General features: G+C 31.1%; 3 protein-coding genes and 1 long non-coding RNA gene across 5 annotated transcripts; 1 reads left to right on the forward strand and 3 right to left on the reverse strand.

Moving 5' to 3' along the window:
- Window positions 1-806: 806 nt before the first annotated feature.
- LOC134278192 (uncharacterized) lies at window positions 807-1894 on the reverse strand. Its single transcript, XR_009994391.1, has 3 exons — window positions 1604-1894; window positions 1152-1275; window positions 807-862 (listed from the first exon to the last, which is right to left on the reverse strand). It is a non-coding gene; the product is annotated as an uncharacterized LOC134278192 (long non-coding RNA).
- Window positions 1895-9189: 7295 nt separating this feature from the next.
- Window positions 9190-11088, reverse strand: LOC134278191 (uncharacterized). Its single transcript, XM_062760511.1, has 4 exons — window positions 10844-11088; window positions 10359-10482; window positions 10024-10078; window positions 9190-9566 (listed from the first exon to the last, which is right to left on the reverse strand). Exons 1-4 carry the CDS (start codon window positions 11076-11078, stop codon window positions 9327-9329), a joined length of 654 nt encoding a protein of 217 aa, XP_062616495.1. The 5' UTR covers window positions 11079-11088; the 3' UTR covers window positions 9190-9326.
- A 2894-nt stretch (window positions 11089-13982) lies between these two features.
- Window positions 13983-14826, forward strand: LOC134278188 (uncharacterized). The gene is made up of 2 exons (XM_062760508.1): window positions 13983-14273; window positions 14468-14826. Exons 1-2 carry the CDS (start codon window positions 14054-14056, stop codon window positions 14671-14673), a joined length of 426 nt encoding a protein of 141 aa, XP_062616492.1. The 5' UTR covers window positions 13983-14053; the 3' UTR covers window positions 14674-14826.
- Window positions 14827-17041: 2215 nt separating this feature from the next.
- Window positions 17042-20928, reverse strand: LOC134278190 (uncharacterized). Of its 2 annotated transcripts, none has more exons than XM_062760510.1 (5): window positions 20708-20928; window positions 19819-20065; window positions 19345-19468; window positions 17779-17830; window positions 17042-17563 (listed from the first exon to the last, which is right to left on the reverse strand). In XM_062760510.1, exons 2-5 carry the CDS (start codon window positions 20054-20056, stop codon window positions 17537-17539), a joined length of 441 nt encoding a protein of 146 aa, XP_062616494.1. In that variant the 5' UTR covers window positions 20057-20065; window positions 20708-20928; the 3' UTR covers window positions 17042-17536. The 2 variants fall into 2 exon arrangements, with proteins under 2 accessions (XP_062616494.1, XP_062616493.1); XM_062760509.1 differs by having other exon boundaries at window positions 17042-17609.
- Window positions 20929-22822: the final 1894 nt, after the last annotated feature.

Below are 22822 nucleotides of genomic sequence, written 5' to 3' on the forward strand. Positions count from 1 at the left end.
TAAGGAAATATTATTGCACACTAATGTTGTTTTATATATCAAAAATCATGTTATTTCATTTTTTATTTAGCACAGAAACAAAATATATGAAAAATAAAATTGAAATAAGAAACAATAAGTAAAATATTCAGTATTAATTTCTATCGTCTGACTAAAAGGAATTCAAACAAATAATGCAATTACATTGCACTAGTATGTGTTATAAATATTAGTATGTCGTTTTTTTTTATTATTTTTTTTTCGTTACACTCAATCCCTAATGATATAAGTATGTCAAACAGCTAATAACAAAGCACTTATACACAAGAATATACATTATTCAGTTCACCTTCCTTTGGTTCATAGTGGAATGTTTTATTGTAAATGTGATCATCAATTTCACTGAAATGACTGTAGACACTTTCCTTTCTATCTAAACGTTTCTTTTCTTTTTTATGAAGTGTACAATAGAAATCTTCCTCATCGAGATGATCATGTTTCAAATTGCTGCTCTGTTCGCCATCAACAGTTCTTTGTGATTCTTCCACTCTTTCACGAACATGACTTATATATTGTGCATTCTCTGTGTCTTTCGACATTAAATTAATGTGGAATAATGATTTTCCAACAGGAACGTTTTCCACTGGTGTTGAATATTCCACGACTTCATCCTTTTGTATATTAATAACATGTAAAAATTAAGTTAAGCTAGTATATGCTAGAATTAAAAGTAGAACTTGGATTATGCTTAATATTTTGAAAAAAAGTCAGGCATAATTTGGACTTACTAGAAACATTATAAAAAGAAGGTTAAAAACGTTATCTTACAAAGATTATACTACATGGTCTATCTTGTTTCCCAGGATCATATGTTGAAGGCCTTCTTTGAAATATGTAAAATACCCCAAATACGGTACGAGAAAAATGTAAAATACCTTAACTTAGTGTTTATTTTTATCTGCTGAATTTTTTCACTTAAAATCATATACAGCGCTTCTTTTCGGAAAAAAATATTTCAGACGTGGAAATTCTATGGTTATTAAAAAAATGAAAATGTATTTTGTTGTTTTAGATGCTTATTATGAAATAAAAGCAAACATGCGTATCTTTAGAAAAACAGTGCAATTCACATTTGAAAATTAACACTCCCATAAGTAAAGTTCAATGCTTACTTTTTCTACCTGACCACTGATATGATTTTGATAATAAGCATGATGACAACCAAGGCAATTGACATTGTTATCAGCAGGGGGATGACAACAGGTGATGACGTCCAATCATCTGAAGAGGATGAATCTTCAACAAAGACAAAACAGAAGTGCTGAGCAGTGGTTTAATATTGTGTTATTTAGTATGAGGGTATGTTTTAATTATACAGTGAAAGAAACCTGTCTAAATCTAATTTTGTGTCAAAATAGACAGGTTGTTGGATTGTACAGTATGTTAAAGATATGTGAAATAATAAAACGATAATAAAGGTCGGAATGTACACTAAAACAGATTGTGCAGGTGTCCTAATAGACAGTTTTCACTCTAAATGCTGTTTTCTCTCTCTAAAGATTTATAAAATGCTTTTTAAAAATGATACAAATTACAGCTGTAATGAAGGTATGGCTTACTTTACCTGTGGTATACAAAAGTGACCGAGAACCCTCACAACATCTGGTTTAATTGAATTCCCTAACAGTAACCCCCTCCACTACAACTTTGGTCGTAGGAAGGTAACTTGGATATTCGTAATGCTTCGAGCAATTGTCCACTATCGTGACAATGGTTTTGAAATTTGGATCAGCAACTCTAAATATACTACACATTACACAAACAGTAGGATGGGAACAGTACTTTGTCGTTGCTTTCATCATTTTTTTTATTCTAAAAAGTACACGAAATATTGAATTATTAAATATGGAATGATCAGGATTGTCCATATTTAAAAAAAAATTCTTGAACGTTTTTTTCGGTGTATTACAATAATGCAATTGAAATTTGAATCGATTTCATTATAATAGAAGTACCTGCGGAAATAGCTTTCATATGTCAAACGCATCAGTATTCTTCCACGATATTATATTTCTTAATTGATATGTTGATACTGTGGTACTGATCCATTATAAAAATTCTCTAAGCATGGTTTTGAGTTATTTTGAGTGTAAAAGGCCTGCACCTGTCATTTGGTTTTATCAATATCCAATAACAAGGGCAAATAAACATTGAATACTTCCCTTGGTTCTAAATCTCTAAAATTCAAGGAGCAAAATATATAACATACACAACTCATCTTCTATAATATATATTTATTTTTTTTTTAATTTAATATTAAAAATTATTAAACTTTATCGTACTTACTATATTCTTCTGAAGTTCAGATGAAAACAATGGCCAACAAAAATAAGGTCTCTAAGTATGACTCTGGATCCATATCTTCTTCCTTATTATAGTAGACAGTGAATAAAAAAAAGTGATGACCTGATGAAACATAAATTTGTAACAATTATTCCTAAAATTGTATCTTAGTGCGTTGCCCTATGAAGAAAAGCAAATAAGTTGATGATCTTCCTATATGATTAAAAATTCTGACGTCCTTTTCTTATTATAATCTCTTTTTCCTTTGGTAATTATAACATCCGTAAATTAACTCCTTTTTACAATATGTATCTGTACTTGTAATTAAATTATGAATATTAGGATTTAAAGCATATCTATTCCATAAGTGCTAACGGAATTTATAATATTAAGAAAAATGTTAACATTTTCATTTTCGTGCTATTGAATACGGATGTACATTAAATGACAAGAACGTTTGTAGATAAATCTTTGTAAAGGGAGTCTTTATTAAATATGTATAATTTAACAAGCATCACCGAAATGGCTTTTTTTGCACAATATCAAATCTGAATTTTACCAATGTAGCAAAAATCGGTGATGCTATCCAATAATAAGGTAACTTGCTACACATGTACATTTGAATATCACATTAGCACATTATCCATAGATATGCATGATAAATAAGCTATCTAAGGGCTTTTCTTAGTTTTAAGGGGGGGTGTTAAGAAAAGTTTTCCACCCCCATAGAAGATTTTCAATCAAGATGACGAAGATCTCTCTTACTACATATCCAAATTGATTTAAGAAGTGCTTGTGAAATCAAAACAACTTAAAATTAAAAGCTAATTTTATTTACATGAAATCGTTAGAAAAATCATCAACAAAAAGTCAAATAAAATGCTTATAATTGACAATATTAAGGCAATAGATACTGAGAGTGTAAATATCCTCCAATCTAATAATCTCTACTAGAAATAAAAATAAAATTAAGGGACTCCGACCCTCAGCCAGGAAGGACAACTCTTTAATTTATAATTTAATTCAAAAAGACTTTAAATGAAGCTTGAAAATTAAATCTTTTCATGCAACAATTTTCAATATATGCCTCTCAATGTGCTTCAAGGTACTTTGAACTTCTCAGAAAGGTCTAATTAAAAGTAGACATTTTTATCCCGAAAAAGCATTTTTAGATACCAATGTTTATTAACATGATATGAAATCAGAAGTGATTAATGGAGCTTTGCAAAAAACCTTGAAGCACATTAAGAGGCATATGATGAAAATTGTTGCATTAAAATATTTAACTTTCAAGCTAAATTTAAAGACTTTTTGAATTAATTTATAAATTAAAGAGTTGTCCTTCCTGACTGAGGGTCGGAGTCCCTTAAATGCAATCATTGCATTCTGAAGAGTTTCAATTAAAATTGAACTCTTCCTTGTCCTAAGTGCATTATAATAAGTAATAAAAAAAGATGGCAAAGGGATAAACAAAAATGCACGTGAATACATTATTTATACTTGCAGTAAAACATTTACGGTGAAAGAAAAGACATTAAGTGTTGTAAACTACTGACCAAAAAGCAGATATGTTAATAAAGAAATAAAGAAAATAAATGAATCAATACCATATTAAAAATACTCAGTGAAATCAATTGCATCACTCTAAATTGTATGGCCTGTATATTGAAGTTAAAACTGAAAAAAGTGTCTGTAATCAGGTGATAAATGTGATTATTGCTGCGTAAGTAAAGAAAGATGAAGATTGAAAAGTTCAATTTATTTGATTTATCATAAAGCTTTTTTCTTGGATAACCATTTACCTCTTGTTCTAGCAAAATATCCAATATAAGAGATGTGTAAGAGTACTGAGTCTCCAAATGAATGAAAAATTCTCCACAGGGACTTTCAACATCAATTAATCAATCATATTTATCGTGTATATGTACAATAAAAACACTTTACCAGGGGTCTCATCCAACGTATAAAGCGTTATCATTTTTGTTTTATATGTTGAAAATTTTGAGTAAACAGATATGCTGTTTTGCCCCAAGTTATATTCTGAAATATAAGTCAAGCTCAAAATAGATACAAAATTAAACACATGTTGTTTAGGAAGGCCAATCTGTACCAATTCTCATTTTTAAAAAAAGACGGAATGGGAAGTAGGGTTTCTAAAATACATATCTTGACCTTGTACAATTTTCCTGCATTTACGTTTATCACGTTGCACATTTTCAGTAAAGGTTTCAAATGCAAAAGTAAACTCCGACAAAGCCTAGAAAACTGAGACAACTTGTAGATAAAACCAAAAGTAACACCCTTACCAGGAATGGAACTTCTGATGCCATTGGTTTGCACTTTTCCAAATTGGTGTAGGACATGTTCAAATGTGGTCATCGATAATGCCATCAGTTTAACGAAAGTACAATGGGAACAATGTACATTAAAAGAAAAGTATAATATGACTGTGAAGAACTCAGCCATGTCTTTGTTGTATGAAGGCGAAGAAGCCTGTTGTAGAGGAAGCATTGTCATACAATATGTCACAAGTAGGTATCATATCACATATATAAAAAGGGTTCATTCTACCTATTCCCACGTTTTGAAAATCAGGTAGCAAAAGGTACGATTTTATGTGGGGTTAGGTGGAATTTTTGTGTAAACAAATAATAACTATGAAAACATACAATTGCTGTACAAACAATGATTAATGAACACCTGTTGGGATAGAGGACATGTATATTTGCTTTTTGAAATTATATATCAGACTTTTTATAAATATTTGAAAGGAAATATGGATTTTTAATAGAATTAATTTTTTTTTCTCCGTTAATATACTCATTCTAAAATCCACCTGTTTGAATGCTTTTTTTCAATAAATCTATTTATTTATGTTCTTAAACCAAGATATTAAGTTGTTTTTTCTTGTAAGACCTTTTTATTATTTCAAAAATCCGAAATAAATCATATTTTCTCATACATGAGAATGTACAAAATACTGATAAATCTAAAGAGCAGATGTTATTAGTCTAGTTACTATAAAACACAAAATAACTATCTAAACATCTATTATTATTTGTAAGTGGGAATAGGTGGAATTGAGATTTTTAAAAAGTGGGAATAGGTAGAAGACACCATGAAAAGCCTTTTACATTTTACTAGATATTTTTATTTTGTTGTCGAATTAAAAAAAAATTCAAAGATAATTAAAGAAATTACTATATGATTTAAGAGTTGAAGCATTAGAATAAACACATTTTACAATAAAACGTTATTATTAAAATATTATATATTTTATAAATAAAGATATATATATATATATTTATAAAAATTATGGTAAAACACGTGTATTTGTAATGTATGCAGATTAAGTCCATCGGTAAAGGAGATCGATTGGTTGTTCATTTGTTTACGGGTGAATAGGTTGAATCCGTGCTACGCATGATTCGGTCACGTAGAAGGTAGATTTTCGGGTGTTTTAAGTCATAAAAGTTCGCTGCTTCATTGCAACAGACTAATGTTCGCTTAGATCGGAGATAGAAATCAATCTATACTAGACGAGGATAGCTTCTACTCATGAAGTCATGCAGAAACAGCTGCTGATTATGCACAAACAAACAAAGCCGAGGTTTCGCACATCACATCGGACCCCATGTGGGGGGAAAATTTGAAGGTGCAGCTTCAAACTTGTAATTTCTTTTTTGCGACTTTCTAAAGAAAGAAACGATTGTATAAAAAAAGCATTTGAATTTTAAACATTGTTCATTCGATTATTTACGATAATGTACAGGGAACCATATAAGCACTGTCTGTGTTTTGACATTAAGGCAACAAAATTCATTCTGTTAATTTTAATTTCTTGAGCTTGAGTGATTGAAACGTTTGTCAACGTCTCATCTTTTGCCTGCATCGTTCTTTCCGTATTACTAAGCTACGACTACAAATTTAGAAGCAGATAGAGGCACGCGCAGAACAATTGATACTCAAATCTGTATTTGCCTTTTGGTAAATGTACATGTAATGAGGCCTTCATGTGTTTAAGTGACTAGAAAATGGGCTAGGCAGTGCTAGTGACGTATCAGCAGTGTACAACATACATATCTATTTATTTCCCCTGTACTGTATAATACATAAGAACCACTAGCAATGACTGGTCATAAAGATGCACCTTGTATTATTCAATTCCCACGGGAAATCAAATAAATGTTAAATTTAGTACAACGGATGAAATGCAATGTACTCTGATATAAAGTTATTTTTCAAACAGACTTGTACACATAGCACAAAAAGAGAAATATCATTCATCAATGAATCTTCATGGCAAATGAGAAAACAAGCGTGTTTTCATGTAAATTTTGATTGACTTTAATAACAACTTTGATAGAATAATTCTTCGATTTATTTTCAAACATTTAAGTATTTTTTATAGATTCAAAGTCTTATTGTCTCTTAAATTGCACATTAATGGTGTAGGTTAAAAATATGTTGGTACATGTATGTTTTTTTATGTTGAAATTTTAAATTCTTAATTATAATACATGTTAGAGCTAGAGAAAACTGAAGATTATATTTTGAATTTCATAGCAAAATAGAAAGATACACATGTACATTGATTAACTATTGTAAATATATTTTTTAAACGTTAAAGCAACTTTTCATGTTATTGTTAACTATAGTCAATAATTAATTCACTATATTTTTATCTGTTCAGGAGGTGACAATTACCGCTTATAAAACTTAGATCATCCCTTTTGTAATGTTCGTGTTGTTTTGCCACTATTAATTCTATAAATTTAAAACTTAAGCTGATATCAAAAGTGAACCCTTTCGTGTTTTGTCCTAAAGGCAGTTCATCCAACAATTTGCTTATAATTCCAATCTAATGAAATATAGAAATAATGAACAATATTCCAAAATGTTTGGAGATAGGCCATTAAGTCAAGCTCAAAAATCCATTTAACAATACGAATCAGAATCAGAGGAAACAGGAACTCTCAAACACTAGAGATGAAATCGTGGTCGTGGATGATTTATCATCTCCTCCAGCCGGTGACATTCACAATGTACTCCTTGTCACGACTGGGAAATAAATGGAAAAATCCGTAGCAAATTCGATATGTAATAATGACGTAATAGTTACATGAAAAAAATCAATCGACATTTACTAAATGATATTCGATTGTATTTACTGACAAGATTGTTGTATCGATCATAGAATTTTCGAAATGATAACTTCAAAGAAGACTTTTGTCGCCCGCGTGGCGCAGTGGCTAGAGCGTCTGCTCTAGAGTCGCGAAGTAAGGAGTCAATCCTTACGTCGCGGGTTCGAATCCCACTGTGGGACGTGGAGACCGGTCCTTCGGATGAGACCGTATAAACCGAGGTCCTGTGTCGCAGTAGGTGTTGGCACGAAATTGATCCATCCCTGCGCAATGGCCCTAAGTGCCGAGCATAGGACAAAATTTGCAGCTCTCCAGCGGCAAGTGGTGGCGTCTCCATATGAGTGAAAAAGAGGGGGACGTTAAACAATATACAATCAATCAATCAAAGAAGACTTTTAATATTCTTGTTTCATAAACATTTCTTTATATTATACTGTCTCGTTTTAGAACGTGATCGAAATTAGGGTATGTTATTGAGTATTCAATCAAAGGAAACGCCATACGCAGGTAAAAAGGGTATATTGCAAATATTTTTATTGTAAATTGAAGTTAGCACAGTTATCACACATCTTTGTGGATATAAAACCATTGCTTTTTTTCGTGTAAAATATCCAATATACTCCGTGTTATCTTTTATTTCAAACTCACTGGAAAAATTCTTGTCAACCTAAAATGTCAGTAAATATTTTTAATTGCTATTAATATGCACATTATGAATTTAAGACAGCAGGTCTTTCTTTAGAGAATCTGTTGGAGTACATGCGATCTTTTGAAGTACTCATAGTTCCTTTGTACGCATTATATTAGCAGACTGTTTTCTTTATTGTATGAAGGTGAATTTGTTTAAAAACTTTCAAATAAAAAGGTTTCTCGCTGTAGCCTTCAATGCCACATTTATAAGTTAACTCGAAATAATAGGCATCAGAGAGTCTGATTCATAATTTTCATTTCAAATAGTTTACAATGAAATACCGTTTATGGAGATAACAAATAGTATTCAAGCTCAAAAGTCCATTCAGCAATGTAAAAAAAAAGAACAGAGGAAACATTGCCCTCGAAAAACATCAGAGTTGGGATCAGGTGCCATGGAGGAGTGAGCGTCCTCTGCCGACAAATCACAACCGCTCCTTTTCATGATCGGGAAATAACGTAAAAATCCATCAATTCAACTCATACATAATAGCCTAATAATTAATATGAAAAACGTCTTTCATTATTTGAATTAATGACATTGTATCGACCAAAGAACTTACGAAATGATGACTTAAAACCAATCGCATATCCTCAGGTCTTTTGATCAGAGGTCGGAAAAACAACCTCTTATGTATTCATATCACCGGATGTTAAAAAATATTGATACAAAAATTAATATAAAAAAGTAACGAAATTTTTTTATTGAAATGGAACAAGATTTTATAATACTTATAAGCAGGATATCCTTACAGAAACGTTCTTTTTAAGGAAATATTACTGCACAATAATGTTGTTCTATATATCAAATATCATATTATTTCCATTTTTATTTAGCACAGAAACAAAACACATGAAATACAAAATTGAAAGAAGAAACAATAGAAAAAAATATTCAGTATTAATTTCTATCGACTGATTAAAATGAATGCTCACAAATAATGTAATTGTGTTGCATTGTGTGTTATAAATATTAGTATGTCGTTTTTTATATTGTGTTACTCTCAATCCCTTAAGACATAAATATGTCAATCAGCTACTAATACCAGAGCTACTTATACACAAGAATATACATTATACAGTTCACCTTCATTTGGTTCATGGTGGAATGTTTTATTATAAATGTTATCATCAATATCACTGAAATGGCTGTAAACACTTTCCTTTCTATCAATACATTTCTTTTCTTTTTTTTTGAAGTGTACAATAGAAATCCTCCTCATCGAGATAAGCATGTTTCAAAGTGCTGCTCTGTTCGCCATCAACAGTACTTTGTGATTCTTCCACTCTTTCACGAACATGACTTTTATATTGTGGATTCTCTGTGTCTTTCGGCATTAATTTAATGTGGAATAATGATTTTCCGACAGGAACGTTTTCTACTGGTGTTGAATATTCCACGACTTCATCCTTTTGTATATTAATAACATGTAAAAATGAAAGTAACGCTAGTATATGCTAGAATTAAAAGTAGAATGTGGATCATGTTTAAGGCATAATTTGGACTTATGCAAAAGCATTATAAAATGATTGATTGATTGATTGTATACTGTTTAACGTCCCTCTCGAGAATTTTTCACTCATATGGAGACGCCACCATTTGCCGGTGCAAATGTTGTCCTTTACTCGGCACTCAGGGCCATTGAGCAGGGAGGGATCTTTTTCGTGTCAGCACTTACTGCGACACGGGACCTCGGTTTATACGGTCTGATCCGAAGGACCGGTCTCCACGTCCCTCAGTGGGATTCGAACCCGCGACGTAAGGATTGATTCCTTTCTTCGCGACTCTAGAGCAGACGCTCTAACCACTGCGCCACGCGGGCGACAAGAGCATTATAAAAAGAATTGGTTAAAAATAATATCTTACAATGATTATACTGCATGGTCTATGTTGTTTCCCAGAATCATATGTTGAAGGCCTTCTTTAAAATATGAAAAATACATCAAATATAAGAAACAAGTAAAATACCTTTTAGTGTTTATTTTTTATCTGTTGAGTTTTTATATTTAATCATAAACAGTGTTTCTTTTGGAAAAAGAATCAGAGGTGGAAATTCTATGGTTATTTAACAAATGAAAATATATTTTGTTGATGTTTTAGATGCTATATTCTGAAATAATTGCAAACATGCGTAACTTAAGAAAAACAGTGCTACTCACAATTGAAATTTGATGCTCTTATAAGTAAAGTTTGATGCTTACTTTTTGTACCTGACCAATAATATGGTTATGATAACAAGCAGGAAGACAACCAAGGCAATGGACATTGTTATCAGCAGAAAATTGATAACAGGTGATGACCTCCAATCACTTGAAGACGAGGAATCTTCAACACAGAACAAAACAGAAATGCAGTGGTTAAATATTGTCAGCTGTTTAGTATGCAGAATGTGTGTTAATTATACAGTAAAACAAACCTGTCTAAATCTACTTTTTGTGTCAAAATAGACAGATTGTTGGATTGTAGACTAGAGTATATAAAAGATATGAGAAATAGTAAAACGAAAATAAAGGTCGGAATGTACACTGAAACGGAATGTGCAGGTGTCCGAATAGACGGTTTTCACTGTACATTCTATTAATTTATCCATCTCTCTTTTCTCTCTCTCTCTATAGATTTATAAATGTGCTTTTTGAAATGATACAAATTACAGCTGTTATGAAGGTATGAAAATGGCTTACTTTACCTGTGGTATACAAAAGTGACCGAGAACCCTCACAACATCTGGTTTGATTGAATTCCTTAACAGTAACCCCCTCCACTATAACTTTGGTTTTAGGAAGGTAACTTGGATATTCATAATGCTTCGAGCAATTGTCCACTATCGTGACAATGGTTTTGAAATTTGCATCAGCAACTCTAAATATACTACACATTACACAGAAAGTAGGATGGGAACAGTCCTTTGTCGTTGCTTTCATGATTTTTTTTATTCTAAAAAATAAACGAAATATTGAATTATTAAACATGGAATGATCAGGGTTGTCCTTAATTGAAAAAAAAATTCTAGAACGTTTTTCGGTGTATTACAATACTGCAATTGAAATGTAAATCGATTTCATTATAATAGAAGTACCTGCAGAGATAGTTTTCATATGTCAAACGCATCAGTATTCTTCCACGATAATATATTTCTAAATTGGTATGTTGATACTGTGTTACTGATCCATTATTAAAAAAATCTCTAAGCATGGTTTTGAGTTATTTTGAGTGTAAAAGGCCAGCACCTGTCATATGGTTTTATCAATAACCAATAACAAGGGCAAAAAAAACATTGAGTACATGTACTTCCCGTGATTCTTTTTTTCACAACTTTTGAATGAGAATAGCTTTTAAGCTAAATTTCAAGGAGCAAAATATATAATTTAATTTAAAGAATATTTTATTATGGATTAACATAATAGGATCGGACAGCAGGCACTGCCTATATAAGTCCTTTCCACAGAATTTCATGTTGAAAATTATTAAACTTTATCGTACTTACTGTATTCTTCTGAAGTTAAGATGAAAACAATGGCCAACAAAAATAATGTCTCAAATTATGACTCTGAATCCATATCTTCTTCCTAGCTATAGTAGACAGTGAATAAAAAAAAGTGATGACCTGAAGGAACGTAAACTTGTAACAATTATTCCTTTTGTATCTTAGTGCGCTTCCCCTTTGCAGAAAAGCAAATAAGTTGATGATCTTCCTATATAATTAAAAATTTTGACGCCCTTTCCTTATTATAATCATCATATAACATACATGTACATACTAAACAGCTCTTTTTCCTTTGGTAATTATATCATCCGGAAATAAACTCCTTCTTACAACATGTATCTGTGCTTGTAATTAAATTATGAATATCAGAATTTAAAGCACTGCCTGTTCCATAAATATTGACGAAATGTAATATTAATAGAAATGTGAACATTTCATTTTCGTGCTGTTGACGGAATACGAATGTACATTTAATTTAATGACAAAAACAAAGTACATTTGCAGAAAAATCTTTGTAAAGGAAGTCTTTATTAAGTGTGTATAATTTAACAAGCATCACCGAAACGACTCGGTATTTTTTGCGCAATATCAAATCTGAATTTTACCAATGTAGCAAAAATGGGTGATGAAATTCAATAATTAGGTAATTTGTTACACATTTGAATATGACATTAGCATATTAGTCCATAAATATGCATGCTAAAGAAGCCATCTAAGGACTTATTTCAGTTTTAAAGAGGTCTAGAAAAGTTTTCCACCACCATAGAAGACTTTCAATCAAGATGACGAAGATCTCTCTTACTACATAATCAAATTGATTTTAGAAGTGCGTGTGAAATCAAAACAACTTAAAATTAAAAGCTAATATTTGACATGAAAACGTTAGAAAAATCTCCAACAAAAAGTCAAATAAAATGCTAATAATTGACAATATACTTGATACTGAGAGTGTAAATATCCTCCAATCTAAGAATCTCTACTAGAAATTAAAAAAATCAGTGCCTTCTGAAGAGTTCCAATTAAAATTGTACTTATTCTTCCTTGTCCTAAGTGCATTACAATTAGCAAATGGCGTTTTTTTTTATTTTAACTAGCGAACAAAGATTGCAGAGGGATAAACAGAAATGCACGTGAACACATTATTTATACTTGCAGTAAAATCTTAATGGCGAAAGAAAAGACATTAAGCGTTTTAAACTGCTCACCAAAAAGCAGGCACGTTAATAATATAAGGAAATCAATACCATATTAAAAATACTCAGTGAAATCAATTGCATCACTCTGAACTGTTTGGTCTGTATATTTTAGTTAAAACTTAAAAACATTTTGCTTTATCTTTAAACCTTGCATATTGACCATAGAACTTTCGAAATAATGACTTAAAACGAAACAGCAGATGTTCTAGTTTCATTAACTTGTTTTTCAATACCTTGAATTGTTTTTAAAATTGTTCATATGTACATGCTCTTGTGTATCGAATCAACTGAGAAACCTGTAATCAAGTGATAAATGTATTTATTGCTGCGTAAGTAAAGGAAGATGAAGATTGAAAAGTTTAATTCATTTGCTTTATCATAAAACTTTGTTCTTGGATGACCATCTACGTCTTATTATAGCAATGTATCCAATATTAGAGATGTGTCAGATTCTATGGTGTCTTAAAATCAAAGTGATATACATCGAATGAGAATGGGAATAAAATTCAAGATTGAATTTATTTATTAATGAAAAATCAATAATTTCATTCTGTACAAAACAATATTTGATCTGCAGTCGTTAACTACTAACAAGAGCTCTACAAATTGCAATTGTCATTTTTTTTTTCTCTAAATCTTAAACATGTTCATAATCTTTAATACAATTACATTGTTCTTAGATCAAAGTATTGATATAGAAAATCAAGCACACATAATTAATTGATTAATGTATAGTTACTACTATATTAATGTAAGTTTACCGAGTCTCCAAATGAATGAAAAATTCTCCAGAGGGACCTTCAACATCGATCAATCAATCATATTTATCAGTGTATATGTACAATAAAAAACACTTTACCAGGGGTCTCATCCAACGTCCCCCCATTCTAATTTAGACTCATTAAGAGTCATCATTTTTGTTTTATATGTTGCTTTTTGTGTAAACTGATTGGTCGTTTTTGCTCAAATACAAAATAAGTACACAATTAAACATGTTGTTAAGGAAGGCTAATCTGTACCTTCAATTTAAAAAAAATACGGAATGGGAAGTAGGGTTTCTAAAATACATATCTCGACCTAGTAAAATTTTCCTGCATTTAAGTTAATCACGATGCACGTTTTAAGCAAAGGTTTCAAATGCAAAAACAAATTCCGACAAAGCCTATAAAACTGAAACAACTTGTGGATAAAACCAAAAATAACACTCTCACCAGGAATGGAATTTCTGATGCAATTGTTTTGCACTTTTCCAAATTGGTGTAGAACATGTTCATATGTGGTCATCGAGAAAGCCATCAGTGTAATGAAAGTGCAATGGGAACAATGTGCAGAGAAAGAAAAGTATAATATGACTGTGAAAAACTCAGCCATGTCTTTGTTGTATGAAGGCGAAGAATCCTGTTGTGGAGGAAGCATTGTCATACGATATGTCACAAGTAGGTATCATATCACAGATATAAAAAGCCTTTTACATTTTACAAGAAATTTTCATTTTGTTGTCGAATTTAAAAAAAAAATCATTCAAAGAGAATTAAATGGCTATGATTTAAGAGTTAAAGGATTAAAATAAATACATTTAACAATAAAACGTTATTACTAGAATATTATATTATTTATCTTTTAAATAAAGACAACAGAGATGAAATCATATCTTTGATGACAAACGGAACTGGAACAGAGAACAACACGACTAATTTCAGAACCAAGGAGGACGACACAACAAAATTTACTTTAATAACTATTTTTGTTGTTGTTGCAACTATCTTTGCCCTCGTGATTTTGGGTTTCCTGTTGATAAAACTTATAAAGAAAAAATCAAGTCAAAATCGGAAGTAACACAAGTTTCAAATGACGTTAACAGTACAAACATTTGGATATGATTGTTCCGTGTTATAAATATAGCTAAGAGGAAGCTAGGTTGAATTTTCCTTCATTCCGAATGGGAAGTTCAAATTGGCTTTATGTATACAATGAAGTTTAAATCGAATTTTTCCCCTTGTAGCTTAATAGAAATAAATGAAATTAATTTAACAATTTAAAGACATTGACTGAAATGATTGTCTACATTTCTTTCCCTGATTTTTTCTCAGGACTGTAAGAATGATTATTGTATATTTCTTGTACTTTAGGTTTCAAGTGCTGGGCTCTTATACACACTTTTAATAATTTTAGAAGAGGAAAGCAAAAATTACATTATATATTTTACACACTTACCTTTCAAATTATTAGTTTCATTATGTTTTGTGTGAAGAAAAACTGTTTGTACGTCTCTTTACAGTACCTTTCTGGCAAACAGTAAAAAAGTACTTTTCTGGCAAACATTAGTTCAAAACAAAAATAATGACAATAGGTTTATAATTGAATGTAAGAAATATTTTATATGTGTCAAGAACAATTATTGATATTTGCTGAAGTTTTACTTATTAGTATTAGCTACAATTTTGTTTATTGATCAAAACCTCTATTTTGATCAATAAAATATAACTTCAGTATACATAGGTGTTTTTTTCTGTTTTCATTGTGGTTGGGAAAAGAGGAAAAGAGGAGGCATTGCTGCAATTTATGCAATAAGATTTTTAGATAAGAGATTCCAATACTTTTCCATTGTAACCCATGAGTGAGGCTCAAATTTGAAGCTGTATGTGGACTTTTCACATTTTTAAGAATAATTCATTAGCGAAGAGATAGCCTCCTTTCTGTATTAACCCGCGTCTGTAGAAGAACATATATTTAAACACGATTTTAGTTCATCTACTCCCCCTTCGGCACTTTTAATTTGATGATGGTCATTTGAGCCAACCATTGCCAGTTTTAAAAGATGTGAGCAAAAAATAAAAACAATGAGGAAGTGTTGTAAAATATTTACAATTAGTTTTCCACCTCAAGGCTCAGGCTTATACAAAAAAAACGAAACTCACTTGGCCAATGAAATCAGAGGAAAGTGCAAAGGCCGTATATTGATAAAAAGAAAATGAAATGAGAGACACACCATTCTAAACGAAACGAAAGTAGTTATTAATTAGTTTATTACATATATGCATTTATGTTCCTCAGTTCCTTGCAAAGGAGACTAAAATTTCAAATAAAAAATCAATTAATGCTTTCAAAACTGAAGCCGTACTTTGTTTGTAGGCATATGCTATCATATAATCTTTTTTATATTTCTCAGTTGATTGGATACGCAAGAGCATGTACCTATGTATGAAAAATTTTCATTTCGAGGTAAATAATTGAGAAACAAGTTGCTGAAACAAGTATATCAGGAGTTTCGTTTTAAGTCCTTATTTCGTAAATTCTGTGGTGGATACAATGCCCTGTCAGCAAATACAATTTATTATTAAATCATATGCTGACAGGCATTTTTCATACTAATTGATAGGCCATTGTCGGATATTTCCGTTATTTCCCGATCATGACAAGGGACGCACCGCGGTTGTGACTGGAAGCAGGAAAAGCTCACTCCTCCATGACACCTGATCCCACCTTTGTTTTGGAGGTCCTTGTTTGCTATGCTCTAATTTTATATTGTTTAATAAACTTTTGAGCTTGAATACTGAACTTTTGCGAGGAGTGCTGACATTTACAGTTTACAACTTATTTTTACACTAGGGCAATGTACGAAAGCTCTAATATTTGGTATTAATATGCACATTATTAATTTTAGAAAGCAGGTCTTCCTCTACAGAATCTGTTGGGTACATACGCTCCCTTGAAGTACTCATATTTCCTTTGTTCGCATTATATTAACAGACAGTTTTCTTGATTGTATGAAGGTGAATTTGTTTAAAAAATTTCACATACAAAGGTTTCTCGCTGTTGCCTTCAATTCCACATTTATAAGTGAACTCAAAATAATAGGCATCACAGAGTCTGATGCATAATTTCATTTCAAATAATTTACAATGAAATATATGGAGATAATAATAAATATGAAAAATGTCATTTATTATTCGAATTAATGACATGGTATCGACCAAAGAACTTACGAAATGATGACTTTAAACCAATCGCATCATCTCAGGTCTTTTCGTCAGAGGTTGGAAAAAAACCTTTAATGTATTAATATCACCGGATGTTTAAAAATATTGATACAAAAATTGATATAAAAAATACCGAAATTTCTTAATTTATTTAAGGAAATATTACTGCAGAGTAATGTTGTTCTAGATATCAAAAATCATATCATTTCATTTCTTATTTAGCACAGAAACAAAACACATGAAAAATAAAATTAAATTAAGAAACAATAAAAAAAATATTCAGTATTAATTTCTATCGACTGATTAAAATGAATTCTCACAAATAATGTAAATGTATTGCATTGGTATGTGTTATAAATATTAGTATGTCGTTTTTTACATTTTGTTACTCTCAATCCCTTAAGATATAAGTATGTCAAACAACGTATAACAGAGCACTTATACACATGAATATACATTATTCAGTTCACATTTTTTTGGTTCATGGTGGAATGTTGTATTGTAAATGTTATCATCAATTTCACTGAAATGGCTGTAGACACTTTCCTGTCTATCAATACATTTCTTTTCTTTTTTATGAAGTGTACAATAGAAATCCTCCTTATCGAGATAAGCGTGTTTCAAAGTGCCGCTCTGTTCACCATCAACAGTACTTTGTGATTCTTCCACTCTTTCATGATTATGACTTTTATATTGTGCATTCTCTGTGTTTTTTGACATTAATTTAATGTGGAATAATGATCCTCCTACAATAAATTTTTCTTCTGGTGTTGAATATTCCACGACTTCATCCTTTTGTATATTAATAACATGTAAAAATTAAAGCAACGCTAGTATATGCTAGAATTAAAAGTAGAATGGAGATCATGTTTAAGATTTTTTAAGAAAACAGTAAGGCTTAATTTTGACTTATAAATACAAGAAACATTATAAAAAGAATAGGTTGAAAATAATATCTTACAATGATTATACTGCATGGTTCATTTTGTTTCCCAGGATCATATGTTGAATGCCTTCGATGAAATATGAAAAATGCACTGAATATGAGAAATAAGTAAAATACCTTAGCTTAATTAGCTTAGTGTATTTTTTATCTGCTGCATTTTTAGGTCACCTGAGTAAACTCAGGTGACCTATTGCGATCCGTTGTCGTCCGTCGTCGTGCGTCGTCCGTCGTCAGTCGTCCGTCGTGCGTTAACATTTGAACATTTTCAGCTTCTTCTCTGCAACCACTCAACCAATTTTAATCAAATTTGGCACAAGGCATCTATGGATGAAGGGGAACAAAAATTGTGAATTTCATGGTCTCTGCCCCTGGGGGTGGGGCAAAAACCACTAAAATTAATGAAATCTTTGAAAATCTTCTTCTTTACTCCTGGACATCAAAAAGTCAAACTGTTTGCATGATTGTAATCAGCATTGAGTCCAAAATTGTGAAATTCATGGCAACATGGTCAGGGGTTCTTGTGCTAGGGCGGGGCCAAATAAGTATATAGTGAAAATGCATTATTTCTTTGAAAATCTTCTTCTCTGCTCCTGGGTATTAAATAAACCAACTAAGTACATAGTTATGATAAGCAAGAGTGCCTCTACCAAAATTGTGAATTTTATGGCCCCAGGGTCAGGGTTTCTGGTGCGAGGGCTATAGTGAAAATGCATTATTTCTTTGAAAATCTTCCTCTCTGCTCCTGGGTATTAAATAAACCAACTAAGTACATAGTTATGATGAGCAAGAGTGCCTTTACCAAAATTGCGAATTTTATGGCCCCAGGATCAGGGGCTCTGGTGTTAGGGCGGGGCTGTATTGATTATATAGTGAAAAAACATGAATTATTTGAATATCTTCTTCTCTGCTACTAGGTATTAAGCAGATGAACTACCTTTATAGCTATGATGAACAAGGGCCTTAATCTTGTGAATTGTGAAGTTCAAGGCTTCGGGGTCAGGTTTACCATATACTGAAAATGAATGAATTGTTTGAAATCTGCTCCTTGGTATTAATCAAATAGTTTTGAAAAGCAAGGATGTCTTTTCATTTGTGCAATGTGTGGATCTAGGCCTAAGGGTCAGAGTTTCATGTGTGGTAGGGGCACTACTGATTATTAGTGAATTTTACTGATTAGTTGAAATGTGTATTTTTGTTCCCCACCCTGCCTATACGTATTGAGTAAACAAACTAAGCGACTGCTACGTGTATTGTATGACGATCAATGATGCCTCTTTCAAAATTGTGAATGCCATAGCATCTGGCTTAAAACATGAATCAAATTCAATCACTGTTGTTGCATAATGCTCAGGTGACCTATAAGGCCCATGGGCCTCTTGTTGTATTTATCACATACAGCGTTTCTTTTCGAAATAAAAATATATTTTAGACGTGGAAATCCTATGGTTATGAAAAAGTGAAAATTTATTTTGTTGTTTTAAATGCTTATTATGAAATAAAAGCAAACATGCATATCTTTAGAAAAACAGTGTAATTCACATTTGAAAATTAATACACCCATAAGTAAATTTCAATGCTTACTTTTTGTACCTGACCACTAATATGATGGTGATAATGAGCAGGAAGACAACCAAAGCAATGGACAGTGTTATCAGCAGAAAATTGATAACAGGTGATGACCTCCAATCACTTGAAGACGAGGAATCTTCAACACAGAACAAAACAGAAATGCAGTGGTTAAATATTGTCAGCTGTTTAATATTGAGGTTGTGTGTTGATTATACAGTGAAACAAACCTGTCTAAATCTACCTTTTTTGTCAAAATAGACAGATTGTTGGATTGTAGAGAATATAAAAGATATGAGAAATCGTAAAACGAAAACAAAAGTCGGAGTGTACACTGAAACGGATTGTACAGGTGTCCGAATAGACGGTTTTCACTGTACATGCTATTAATTCATCCATCTGTTTTCTCTCTCTATAGATTTATAAATGTGCTTTTTAAAATGATACAAATTACAGCTGTTATGAAGGTATGAATATGGCTTACTTTACCTGTGGTATACAAAAGTGACCGAGAACCCTCACAACATCGGGTTTGATTGAATTCCCCGACAGTAACCCCCTCCACTATAACTTTGGTTTTAGGAAGGTAACTCGGATATTCATAATGCTTCGAGCAATTGTCCACTATCGTGAAAATGGTTTTGAAATTTGGATCAGCAACTCTGAATATACTACACATTGCACAGAAAGTAGGGTGTGAACAGTCCTTTGTCTTTGCTTTCATCATTTTCTTATTCTAAAAAATAAACGAAATATTGAATTATTAATTATAGAATGATAGGATTGTCAATATTTGAAAAAAGAAATCAAAAACATTCAAAATATAAAGATGAAATAGAATTCTTGGTCATTTCCCCCTCCAGAATGAGATAGACAGCGGTAAATCAATTCTTAAGAGATGAATATGAATAAAAATTCTAGATTGATATTATACAATGTAACTCCTTATTTAACAATATTGCAATTGACTTGTAATTGACATATAAATTGCTTTCATCATAATAGAAGTACCTGCAGAGATACCTTTCATATGCCAAACACATCAGTATTTTTCCACGGTATTATATTTCTTAATTAATATGTGATATTGTGGTACTGATCCATTATAAAAAAAAATCTCTCAGCATGGTTTGAGTTATTTTTAAGTGATAAAGGCCATGGCCAGCACCTGTCATATGTTTTTATCATTAACCAATATAGCCAGGTCAAATAAACAATAAATACTTCCCGTTATTCTTTTTTTTCTCAACCCTTTGAATGAGAATAAGCTTTTAAGCTACATTTCTCGGAGCAAAATATATAATATACATAACATATCTTCTATTATATATATTTAGTTTTTTATTTGTAGAAAATTATTAAACTTGATCGTACTTACTGCTTTCTTCTGACGTACAAATGAAAACACTGGTCAACAAAAATAATGTCACAAATTATGACTCTGGATTGGATCCATCTCTTCTTCCTGCCTATAGTATACAGTGAATGAAAAATAAAGGAATATAAACTTGTAACAATTATTCCTTTTGTATTTTAGTGCGCTGTCCTATGAAGAAAAGCAAATTCATAAGTAGATGATATATTTCTATATGATTAGAAATTCTGACGCCCTTTCCTCGTTATAATTATTATAAAACATATTTAACAGTTCTTTTCCTTTGGTAATATATCATCCGGAAATAAACTACTTCTTGCAACATGTATCTGTACTTAAGCTTGTAATTAAATTATGAATAGAAGGATGTAAAGCACTGCCTATTCCAAAAATACTGACGAAATTTAATTTAATGTAATTTAACATGCAGCACTGAAACGGTTTTGTTATTTTTTTGCATTTATTAATTCTGAATTTTACTAATGTAGAAAATATTGGTGATGAAATTCGATAAAAAAGGTGTCTTGGTAAACATTTGAATCTTACATTAAGCATATAGGTTTAGAACATACATGCTAAACAAGCTATCTAATAAGGACTTATCTTAGTTTTAAGGGAAGAAAAGAATAGTTTTCCACCACCAAAGAAGACTATCAATCAAGAAGATCTCTCTTACTACATATCCAAATTGATTTTAGAAGTGCGTGTGAAATCAAAACAACTTAAAATTAAAAGCTAATTTTTGACATTGAATTGCTAGAAAAATCGATACTAAAATGTTTATATATATTATTGAGAATAATAAGGCGCTAGATACTGATAGTGTAAATATCCTCCAATCTTAGAATTTCTACTAGAAATCTAAACAAAAATAAATCCAATCATTGCATTCTGAGTTCAAATTAAAATTGTACGTATTCTTCCTTGTCCTAAGTGTATCATAAATAATAAATAGAGTTTTATAAATTTAACTAGCGGATAAAGATGGTAGACGGATAAACTAAAATGCACATGAAAAAATTCGTTTCACTTGCAGTAAAATCCTAAAGGTTAAAGAAAAGATGTTAATCGTTTTAAACTGCAGACCAAAATTTTAGAGGAATAAGAAATTTTTATCTACATTCCAAAAAAGTATTTAAATGATACCCTGTCACATGTCGCTAAAAGCAATATTAGATCATCACAAACCCTGCTGCTCGTTTATTAAACAATTCCTTCACAATGCGAAGTTTCACTCCATACTGTTTGGTCTATATACCATGGAGTATTTTACATGTAAACCTTATAACATTTTGCTTTCTTTTTAGATCTTGCATATCGACCATAGAGCTTTCGAAATGATGACTTAAAACGAGACGGCTGATATTCTTGTTTCATCAACATGTTTGTCAATACCTTAACTCGTTTTTGAAAAAGTTCATATATACATGCTCTTGTGTATCGAATCAGCTGAGAAATAAAAACCCTTTAATCAGGTGAAAAAGGTATTGCTGCATAAGTAAGGGGAGATGAGGATTGAAAAGTTCAATTCATTTATCATAAAGCTTTGTTGTTAGGTTACCATTTACGTCTTATTCTAGCAAATATATATCCAGATATAAAAAAGATGTGTCAGATTCTGTGATATCTTAAATCATCGTGGTATACATCGAATGCGAATGAAAATAAGATTTAAGATTGAAATTAATTTATTGATTAAAAACCAAAAACAAAAAAATCATCCTAAAAACAACAAGATATGATCTGCAATTGTAAATTATTGACAAGAGCACTACAAATTGCAATTGTTATTGTATTTTTTCTAAACCTGAAACATGTTTATAAACTTTAATACAATTAACTGTGCTTATACCAAAGTATTGATATCATCAAACACACAGAATCAATTGACTAATGTATAGTTAACTCAATCTAAGTGAACTGAGTTTCCAAATGAATGAAACATTCTCCCGTGGGACGTTCAACAACAACCAATCAATCATAATTGTCAGTGTATATGTACAATAAAATACTTTACCAGGGGTTTCATCCAAACCCCCAATTTAGACTCATTAAGAGTCATCATTTTCGCAATATACTAGTATGTTGCTATTTGAGTAAACTGATGGGCTGTATTGC

The sequence above is a fragment of the Saccostrea cucullata genome, unplaced genomic scaffold, assembly GCF_032062105.1.
Source record: "Saccostrea cucullata isolate Sc308-1 unplaced genomic scaffold, CSIRO_AGI_Scuc_v1 ctg11669, whole genome shotgun sequence".
In the NCBI taxonomy this organism is placed as follows: Eukaryota; Metazoa; Mollusca; class Bivalvia; order Ostreida; family Ostreidae; genus Saccostrea; species Saccostrea cuccullata.